Source organism: Catharus ustulatus, chromosome 16 (assembly GCF_009819885.2).
Source record: "Catharus ustulatus isolate bCatUst1 chromosome 16, bCatUst1.pri.v2, whole genome shotgun sequence".
Lineage (NCBI taxonomy): Eukaryota > Metazoa > Chordata > Aves > Passeriformes > Turdidae > Catharus > Catharus ustulatus.
This window is the reverse complement of record NC_046236.1, coordinates 13,094,020-13,104,703: the sequence shown is the minus strand read 5'-3', so window position 1 is coordinate 13,104,703 and position 10,684 is coordinate 13,094,020. Positions and strand designations below refer to the sequence as shown.

The 10,684-nt window shown below is 51.3% G+C and overlaps 1 protein-coding gene across 2 annotated transcripts; it reads right to left on the bottom strand.

Moving 5' to 3' along the window:
* Positions 1–112: 112 nt before the first annotated feature.
* On the bottom strand, positions 113–9,364 carry AP5Z1 (adaptor related protein complex 5 subunit zeta 1). 2 transcript variants are annotated; one of them, XM_033073788.2, is made up of 17 exons: positions 9,283–9,364; positions 8,906–9,043; positions 8,359–8,545; positions 7,262–7,403; positions 6,294–6,406; positions 5,834–6,002; positions 5,034–5,174; positions 4,623–4,660; positions 4,381–4,543; positions 3,945–4,123; positions 3,317–3,459; positions 2,441–2,590; positions 2,114–2,225; positions 1,618–1,715; positions 1,245–1,377; positions 915–1,129; positions 113–682 (listed from the first exon to the last, which is right to left on the bottom strand). In XM_033073788.2, the coding sequence occupies exons 1-17, from the start codon at positions 9,321–9,323 to the stop codon at positions 418–420; spliced, it is 2,427 nt and encodes an 808-aa protein (XP_032929679.1). In that variant the 5' UTR covers positions 9,324–9,364; the 3' UTR covers positions 113–417. The 2 variants fall into 2 exon arrangements, with proteins under 2 accessions (XP_032929679.1, XP_042635707.1); XM_042779773.1 differs by having other exon boundaries at positions 9,231–9,313.
* Positions 9,365–10,684: the final 1,320 nt, after the last annotated feature.

The following is a 10,684-nucleotide window of genomic DNA, read 5'->3' as shown; positions in this document are numbered from 1 at the left end:
CTGATCTGCTGCAAGGAGAGGCAAGAAAAGCAGCACATGCAGGTGTAGTGAGAGCAAAGGGGACGGGAAACAAGGCAGAGAAGGGGAGTGAAGAAGCACATCACCAAAGGAACAGGGTGTGCTGGCAGGGTATTAATGTACCATTCACTCTCCTGCAACATTCACACAAATCCAGCAGGATTTGCAATGTATACTCACCAGGAAGGGATAAGACAAGCTTAGGAGATAAAAAAGCAACAGGCACTAGGACACAGAAATACAAATAAAAAGCTTCAGACCAGAAGAGCAGCCTCAGCTCTCCTTATTCCTTTTCTCTGTTTCATTCAAAATCATTTGTTCCTCTTTTCCAGTTAAGATCAGGGCCTCAGCCTTGACTGTCAGCAGTGTCCAGTGAGTTACTCCAGAAACCTCCTGCCCTCACACTGGCATGGAGCCTGGGGCAGGCTCCAGGAACTGGGTGACCATCCTCAGGGCCAAAGGGAGGGAGTCATTCACCTCCCTCTGAAAGCGTGAGCTGGCCTGGGGTGGGGTGAACACAAACTGAGCCACACTGGGCATTTTCAGCAGGTTCATGAGCTCAGTTGCCCGTATAAGGATCTCCTCAAGGTCCTCCTCACAGTAAACAGAGGTTGCAGCAGGGCTCTGCACAAATGTCCTCATCTTGGACAGGAACATGGACACTCTGTGGGAGAGAAAAGACATGGATATTAGCTGGCAGGACCTTTTCACCCAGCCAGGTCACTGAAGTGTGCAAACTCCAACAGACTAGTGCAGGTGACAGATTAATCCCACTCCTCCAAACTGTGCCCTTCCTCAGCTCACCTCTGTCCCTTCTCAGCTGCCAGACTCAATTATTAATTAACACCAGCAAACCCACGGACATCTGCACGTTTCAACCCTTTGCTGGTGCTCACCTGGGGATCAAGTCTTGGCTGCGGGCTGCCAGCTTGGTCAAGGTGGCCATGAGGACACTGATGGCACGGGGGGCACAGCTGGGGGTGCTGGCCTGTGGCCGGAGCTGGGTGATCTCGAAGAGCACGGCCTCCAGGGTCTCGAAGAACCGTGTGATCTGCTCCACCGTGCAGCGCTTGTCGTAGGACACCGACAGGTACTCGCCGACAGCCCACGCCTGGGGCCAGGGAACAAGGGAAAGGGAATGGAGTGAGTTTTAGGGAATAGAAAATCAGGAGAGAGGAGGAGAGGGAAGGTAGAGCAGCAGAGTGCAGCTGGAGCAGCCTGCTCACCATGTGGGTGAAGATGGCCTCCTTGCTCTGGATGTTGCTGACTGCTCCTGAGAACTCCAGGATCTCTGTGGACAGCTCCACCACGAGCGCAGGGCGCAGGCTGCAGAGCACTGCCAGCTGTGAGCCCAGCACCCTGGAGCAGAGAGAAGGGCACAGCTCAGACCAGGGCAAGGTGGTGATGCCCAAAGCCAGGAGGGGTTTTGGCACAGGGCTGTATCCTCAGGATGTTCCCAGCTGGGATGAAGGTGCAGCCCCCATTCTGCACCCTTTAAATATATGTCACAGTGGGGACTGGGCCAAAAAGGCTCCTGGGCTGCCCTGGGATGCCAGGAGAAGGCCTGGGAGCTGAGCTGTGCCTCCCATCTCATCTCACCTGTACACATCCTCTTTAAATGCTGGGATCTCATAGAGCTGGTCACTCCTCTGCAGCAGCAGCACCACCAGCTGGTTTATCAGAGACCCATCTGCAAACTGAAAGCCAGCCCTTGTTTCAGCATTACCAGTGACATCCAGCAGCCAAACCCCAAAACAACCAGCCAGGTGAGACAGCTGGCAGAGAAACTGCCTGATCTAGGAGGCGAGCAGTGCACAAAGCAGGTATCAGGCACTCACTGTACTCTCATCTCTCCCTCTCACAGCTGGCTGAGAGCACAGAGTGAACCTGACACTGCTCCACAGAGCTTTTCTGTTTCTCTGCATCAAGTGGCCAGCTCAGTGCTGGTTCATGCCAGTACCAATCCCACCCTCTACTCATGCATCCCTCTCTGGGAGCTGCAGCATCTTCTCAATTCTGCTGCTACGACTGCTCTTTACATAAGAGGAGACCCCTACAGCACAACTGGGAACCAAACTCCCCCAAAAGGACCCACCTCTGCCACCACCCTGAAAAAGAGCTCCAGTAAGACAGGGACAGTCTCTGCACACTGCACCACTCTTGGGCTGCCAGCCAGGGCTCCCAGCAGCTGCCGAAGTGGAACCAGACTGTGGGCAAAAGAAGAGTTACTGTTGAAGTTACTGTTGAAGGTTTGTTCCCAGTTGCCTTTCCCTATTCCCCACAAGGCCTTTGAGCACTGGCAAAGCTGACAGAGGGAAGAGAAATCCACCTCACACCAGCTCAGAGCAGCTGTGCCTTTCCCAGTAATCCCAGTGCTGCCTCCCAGAGCTGGATGGCTGAACCACACTCAGGAGGCTCCTACCTCTCCGGGGCATCCTGGGGAGCAGACTTGGTGCGGAGGAGATACTGGAACATGCTCTTGTACAGGGGGTGGCGAAAGGCCTCCAGACACGTGGCTGGTTTCCCAGCTGGGTCACCCCCAGCCTTCTCAGAGGCAGGAAGAGATGCTGCCCTAGGAGGGAACACACAGAATGTGCTGCACTGTGAGAATGGGCCAGGGAAGAGCTGGGGTCCTGAACATTGAACAGCAAGTTGGTCTAATCCAGGCTCTCCGGAACCAGAGAGACAACCTGATGATGTTTATATTCAGGCAATAGCTCTAGGTGCTTCTGTGTCACACCTGGGAAAGGGAAACTTTGCATCCCCCAGTCATCCAAGCCCAACAAGATCTGTCTCTAGCATGAGTCTCTTTTCTAAGCACTCCAGAAAGAGCTGACATGTCAGGAAGAACAGAGATACAGCCAGTTCCAGTCCTACCCCATCTTCATGGAAACTCACAATTAAGATCTCAGGAAGAAAATTTTGTGTGCCCTCAGAAGAACAAAGCCAAAAACAGGGCTAAGAGCAGGAAAAGAAGAATAGGTATTTCACCTCTGTACTAAGGTGGTAGCTCATGGAAAACTCAAACATGTGGCAATCATTTGGAACTGGATAGGGAGAAGGGAATGGCAACAGCTCCCTGAGCCCCAAAGACAGCCCAATACCGAAATGTGAGAGCTGGTCACCTTCTCTTCCCATGTACAACACATTACAAGGAAAACTGGGCTGACATCTGTGCTAACCTGACTGCAGTGATGCCTCTTGCTCTGTGACAGCTGAGGCTCACAAGTGTGCACTGGGCTTTGGCCAGTGTTAAGATGCTGATTAACAACAAGTGAAAGGAAGGGAGGTGCATTACCTCAGCTGGATGTCCAGAGCTGCTGTCAAACAGGGCAGGTCAAGCAGCAAATGGAAGATCTCAATGGTTGTGCCTGCATCCAGCAGAAATGGGAGAAGATCCACAAACTCAGAGATCAGAGGTGGGCTGTTCCATGCCAGGAACTGCAAGGAACAAGCACAAACTGCTGCACCATCCCTGCTACTCCATCACACACCCAGACAACTCCACACTGTGACCAGATGGGATGGGGAAGGGAAAGTCACTTCTGAAAAGCAAAACCAGAGAAGTCTGAGGGTTTGGTCAAAACCCAGGAGCCTGTTAGAAGTTTAACACAGGCCTCTGGCAGCTGGTTCAGTGGCTGGCAAGCTGCAACTCACTAAACTTTTCCAGAAACAAAGTGCTGTGTCCTGTGGTAACTGTGCTCCCCAGCCCTCTACAGTCCTGCTAACCCAGACTCTTCACTCCTGGCAATGCTAAACACACCCAGAACCCTCCTCCCCTTCAAACTCACAATTCTTCTTGCCTATGCTCTCCCTAGCACTGCCATGGAGGCACATGGAGGGCTCTGGGGTGCAAAAATGAAGTTCTAGGGAACAGAAGAGGATGTGAAGCAGGCTCTCCCCTCTGCAGCTCCAACATATTGTACCTTGAAGAGATTTGGGAAGCTCTGCCTGAATATGCTGGAGGAGTCTGTGAAGAGCTGGCTGTTGTCTTTGCAGAACTGGACAAATTCGAAGGCCAGTGATGGGTTGTGGAAGAGCTGAGCTGGGATGTCAGTGAAGAGGTGTTTGTAGATGGCATCTGAGTCCACAGCTGCCAGTTTGCCTGGAAGGACACAGCCCCTTGCTGAGCACAGCCCACCCAGCAGCCCTGCCAGGCTCCAGGGGCTAAGAGAGATCTGGGTTATGTTCCCCTAAAGAGCAGGGCACACCTCAACTCCTGGGTGACCTGGGGTGGGAACATTCATACCAGAGCAAGGTGGAATTACCAACTCTGGCAGGCAGCAAACTGCCAGGACAAAAGACTGTGCTGGAATAGGCAAGACTGGATTGTGGAGGAAGGGGTGGGAGCTGAAGACTTACTGTGGTTCAGGAAGAACTGGGCAATAGGCAGCAGTGCCCTGGCATAAGTGGCATCCCCACAGATCCTGCTGTGCAGGATTTTCAGGAAGGAGACAGCACGGCACACGTAGGAGGAATCCTGTTTGCAGATGATGTCCATGATTGTCACTGCCTCAATGAGACACTGCAGGAGAGCAGAGAGTATAACTGGAATGGGGGAAGCCACAACTCCCAGAGCTTGAGCCCCACCACTGTGTACTTACAGCTTTCTGCAGGTCTCCATCATCTTTCTTCAGGGGCCCTGTGGGAGAAACAAGTCCAAGTTAAGCTTTGAACCCACACAAGAATATGAGGCTGTCAGTTTGAGCACTAACCCCAGCTTCAGAACAGGCAGGAACACACACTGATCCTAAATTCAGGCCAATGAGAACCAAGTTTCACAGCCTCCCTTGCAAATCAAGGAGGCAGAACAAGACTGTTGCCTCCAAATCCTTCCCAACACCCGGCTCAGGGCTGCTCAGTGACTCGCCCCAGCAGCTGCAGCAGGCCCTATCCCTAGGAGCCTAACTGTGGACTCCAGGGAGTGAGATCCCAGCCCAAACATGCAGCAAACCAGAAGTATTTTGGAGAACACTACCAAGAGGACTGCCAGGAGGGCTCATGGCAAGACTCACGGCGGTTGCTCTGCTCGATGAGGCGCTGGCAGTACTCGAAGGCTTTGTCCCGCAGACGCTCCCTGGGGGGAAGCAGCCGGCCAGCCGTGCCTGTAGTGGGGACCATGGATGTCACACACCTGTCCATTCCTGCTTTGTCATCTGCACAATAAACATCACACGTGTCAGCCTGTCACAGGCAGTGTCACCCACGCAGCAGCTCAGTAACAGAAAGGCAGCTGAGTGTCCCCAGGTGCAGAGTGAAGAACAGGAGGCTGAGGGAGAAGGGAATGTTACAAGAATACTAAGGAGATGCTGTCTCCCATCACCCAGGCCTTCTTACCTAGGAATCCATGGGGCTTTGTCTGAAAACAGGAGACTCACCCAATAAGTAATTCCCCAAGGAAGGATCAGTATGTATCAGTCAGGAGATTTTGTGATATTCCCTCCCAAACTTTCCCTGCTCCTAGCCCAAGCCCATATTCCTGTCACTCAGAATCATAGAATGAGAGGATGATTTGGACTGGAAGGGACTTGAAGCTCATCCAGTTCCAAAGCCCCTGCTAAGGGCAGGGACACCTTCCACTCTCCCAGATTGCTCCAAGCCTTGTTCAATCTGCTCTTGACCACTTCTGGGGATGGGGCAAGCCAGCTTCTCTGGGCAACCTGTGCCAGGGTCTTCCCACCCTCACAGGGAAGAATTTCTTCCTAATATCTAATCAGTTTGAAAGAGAGGACATTGCTGGGTTGCTGGCACAGCCACCACATATGACATCTGTGAGCACACAGCCCTCTTGGGGCTGCAGACCTTCAATCCCTACCTGGATTCAGGGTGTTCAGCTCCTTGCCCCCATAGCACAGCAGCCATTTCCTCAGCATGGAGAAGGTCTGCATGTTGAGCCACTGGTCCTGTGTGTAGTGCTGAGCCACTGAGAGCACTGTGAAGAAGTCTGTGGCAACAGTACCATCCACCTCTGTGATAGGAGCAGGCTGAGAGAAAAGATACAGCAGGTCAGAGCCCCAGAGAAAGGCTGAGTGAGAGGGCAGGGAAAACCCCACTGAGCCCAGGTAGACAAGGAGCCCTTGTTTGGGGTCTGCAGGAGGGCAAGTATCCAAAGAGAGAAAAGCCAGTGTGCTGGATCATGCTCTCCAGCTGAAACATTCAACAGCAGCACTTCTAGGCTACTATTTTCCAAAAAAAGGCAATTCTGGGAATCCAAACCAGCAGTTAACAGACTAACAAATGTCCTTGTGAGGTCACCATGGTAACTCAGCACTCACCTGTTTGGTCCTGGGACTGGAGAAGAAGCCTCCAGAGGGTTGAGCCACTCCTTGCTGAATGCTTGCATACCTCAGCCAGTCAGCCAGCTTTTTACTGACAACATTGGTCTGTTCTGTACAAGGGAAGAGACAGGGTCATTGTTAGACTGGGCAGAGAAGCAGCCTCTGCAACATGTCCCTGTTAACCCTCAGTTGCTGTGCTTTTTCTTCAGCCTCAATCACTCTCTGATCCAGCAATCCACAAAGAAATTGGTGGATGTTCTACACTCTTCACACTACCTTAGTCAGGGAGTGAGTGCTGGAACCAAGATAATTTAAGAGATACTTGTTCCTTTGGCTCCATCCACAGCTGCTATTAGGAGGAATGTGCAAAAACACTGTCAGTTTATTCAGGCAGTGTTTGGCTTCACCAAGGGCACAACTCCCTCACTGGGAACTCACAGAAGCTGGGGCAGGTGATCCTTCCTGCTCTGGCAGCCCAACATCCTCCCAAAGCTTCTCCAGCACACAAACCTCACAGGAAACTCCCAGAAACTCATTCTTGCTCACAACTCCTCAGCATTTTAAGCCTGGAATGCTCTCCTAGGTCAACTCACCACTACTCATCCAGTGCTGCCTCTCTGATGAAGAGCACCTCTAGTTGTTTCTGCTGCTCTCTTGACCACATGCACAGGCACATCTCTGTTTCTCTCTCTCTCTCTCAGCTTGATGCTCTTCAGGATAGCTACAGTTCCACACTCCTGCTGCATCTGGAGATCTCAACTAGAGTACATGACCCTGTTATATAAATCCATGGCCAGGATTTGACTGCAAGTCCTAGTTCTGTGTGGTGGAATATATCTCACCCACTAAGTTCCCTTTCCCTGGAGCAGAGATGTCACTTTTGACAGCATTTTCCAACTGAGAGCCTTCTGATCACTACCCAGATCACAGCCAGGTGGCAATGTCAGCCCTTCCTATAGATTTACCTTCTGTTAGAGATTCTGGTGAAAGGCTGATGACATTTGCCAGGACAGGAAGAAGGAACCGAGCACTCTGGCCCTCGGGCAGTCTCCTTTCAAGGACTTTCACAACACGCTGCCCCACAGCTGCCACTTCACCCTTGTTTTCCTAAAAAATAAAGCAGAAGTGAAGATAAATAATCTACCATTACTAGAGACCAATCTCCTCCATCAGGCACCAATACCAAACACAAAAAGAACTCACAGCACAGGGGATTTTTAACACAATGTACAGAGGTTTTCTGCAATTTGAATTCACAGATCTCAAACTGTGGGGCTGCTCATGTGTGTTTTTACATTGTGGAACTGCAGGACAGTCTCAAGGCTGGATATGGGAGAGAGGAGCTTTGTGAGGCAGCATATAAGTAATACATTACTGGTTTCTGTTTCATTTCCTTTAGTTAAGTAGACTCAGATGAATGTCAAAAACATTGGAGACATTTTAAGCACACAGTGAAACTCAGAACGAGAAGTTTCACAAAAATATTTTGCCTTTAGCAATAAAAGTAAAAGAAGGAGAGCAAAAAGAAGAAGTTTCCAGTTTGTTCCCCAGGCAGCACTCAAAGCAGGAAGGTCCTCATCTTTGCTTCTCTTCATGGAGAATCTGGACCTTTGAAGTGTCATATGCATATACAGCCCTAAATGTTTTATAGATTCTACATATATTTTTATGTGTGAACATGGAAGCCAATATCATAAAAAGAAGTAGCAAATTCACTCCAAAATCTTTTGCTTTCCATGTTCAAGCAGCCCTGGTGTGAAATCTATTCCAGCAGCCAGCACTAAAGGGTTATTTTTGCTTCCAGGATCTCAGTGTCTAAACATTACAATTTTAAGCACTTTTTGTTGTGCAGGGCTGGACACAAAAATTTGCCACTTTTTCCCTACGTGAAGCAGAATAATGAGGTCCCTGAAATGAACATCGTAATGCCTCTGCTTTTTCCTGCATACTTCCAACTGATTTTCACTCTCCTTGAGCTCAGGGAGGAGCTCAGGAGCAGGGAACAATCAAAAAGCAAATCCATATTGACAAGGGAAGATCTCTGACTTGACAGGCCATTTACCTGAGCCAGAAGGACGGAGGATACCAGGCTCAAGAGCTTTGTATCTTGAATCTCATCACAGGAGAGGATAAGATCATTGCAAGGTGACATCTCTCTCAGGATGGCAGCACATAACACCTGAATCTGCTCAGGACTTTTGGGTGAGCACAGCACAGTCTGCAGCAGCTCCACAAACTTGCCATCGAGCCTGCAAGAGTCACAGTAAACATCACTGCAAGGCAAGAAAAGCTCCAGATGTTTATTTCCTGCATATTCTTGGTTTTGGGATGATCCCCACTGGCAGTGATTAATGCCACTCATCATTTTCATTTCTGAACGCTGTTCCCCAGCGCACTTGGACAGAGATCTCGGTGACACCAACCCTTGTTATTCCTGCTGCAAAAGGAGATGGGCACCTTCTGCTTAGCATGGGGGTGAAAGGCAACGAGGGGCTTTGTGTTTAAACTGAACTTCGGGTTTTAAAGCCCTGACCACGCCCTTCCTTTCTTTTTCTCAGGACGGTAACGCTTTGCTTCCTCGAAGCCCCGGGACACCCACGGGCACTCACTTGCGGGGGTACTTGGTGGCGGCCACGGTGAGGTGCAGCCTCTGCAGCGCATCCACGGCCTCGGGGCCCGGCTCGGGGCTCTGCAGCACGGCGGACACACGGGCGGTGAATCTCCGCAGCTCCTCCTCCTGGATCTCCCTGCCGGGGCAGTCGGGGCTGTCAGGACCGGGGCCCTCCAGCCGGGCCCTCTCGGGGAGCTCGGGGGTGAAGGGTTGGTACGCACCGCCCTCCCCTCCGCCCGGCTCCCCGCTCAGCCCGGCCGTCCCTGCCAGCATCCCCGCCCGGCCCCAGGGCTGCCTGGCGCTGTCCCTGTCCCCTATCCCACCTCGCCTGCCTGACCCAGGGCTCCCTGGCGCTGTCCCCGTCCCCTGTCTCACCTCGCCTGCCTGAGGAAGCTCTCGGCAGCCGCCGTGAACATCGCGGCCTCGCCGCCGCCCGGGCCCGCGCCCCGGTACGCGGCCAAAGCTGCCCCCCAGGGGCGGGCGGTACGCCGCGCCGGCGCCGGGGGGACGCGGCGGCCGCTGCACGAAGGTTCCGCCCCGGCGGGAAGGGCTGGCAGCAGAGAATGGTGACAAAAATCCTCGCTAGTGGCTGCTCACGGACTGCTCGAGGTGCTGCTGTTATTATTTGCCACCTCAGGAGCCTGAGGACAAGCTTGGCTCTGAGACTGCCCCGCCCTAGCACTCAGACCTACGGAGAACATAGATGAGAGCTGGGGCTTCTATGGCTGTGATGGTAAAAGGATTTGTCAGTATTTCCTGCCACCTGTTCATAAAACACGGCTTTCCAAAACAGGTATGAGATGCTAAAACCAGCTGCTCAGGTCTTCAGCGCTCCCAGAAGTTAAAAATCAATCAGGACCTTCTCTCCCCACTGCCAACACGGCTGAAACTCTCAGCACCACGCTGAGCATTGCAAGGAGGAGATGCCAGGAGCTGGAATTTGGCATTTTGCCCTTTGGTAATTCCCTGCCCTGTGCTCTCCTGGCATTAAAGTTCATTAACACCATGCCTGGGCAATCAGCCAGCAGAGCAGCAGCACGTGGGCAGCCAAAGATAGGATAATTTTAAAAGACACCCCCCAGAAAGGGGTCTGGATTAATGTATTTGTTCTCTGTGTCCTGTGTTATTAATTTTTTAATTAGATAGTCAATTAAAATAAATCCTCCCAGTAGTACCTGAAGAGAGACTACAAGAAAGATGGAGAGAAACTTTTTAGAAGGGCATGGAGTGACAAGACAAGGGGGAATGGATTCAAACCGAGGGGACAGGGTTAGATGGGATTTTGGGAAGAAATTCTTCCCTGTGACGGTGGGATCACCCTGGCACAAGATTCCCAGAGAAGCTGTGGCTGCCCCTGGACCCCTGGAAGTGTCCAAGGCCTGGCTGGATGGTGTTGGAGCACCCTGGGACAGTGGAAGGTGTCCCTGCTCATGGCAAGGATTGGAACGAGGTGATTTCTAATGTTCTTTCAAACCATTTTGTGGTTCTAAAATCCTGTGAATTACAGCTACTTTATGTCAACTGAGGCCTTAAAAGATATTACCATTTAATTCTGGAGCTAAGCATGTTTAGTCAAAATAAACCCAGAACTTAAATTAGGAGGACAAAGCTGCATTAGGAGGACAAAGGAGGAAAAGTCTAACTACAAGACAGATAAAGTACTGTTTTCTGATCTCACAGGCTTAAATGAAAACAATTATTATAAATTACAGGGGAACACACTGGAATAGTTTAACTTTCCAAATAACAATGTTTCACTTCATGACAAAACAAAAGC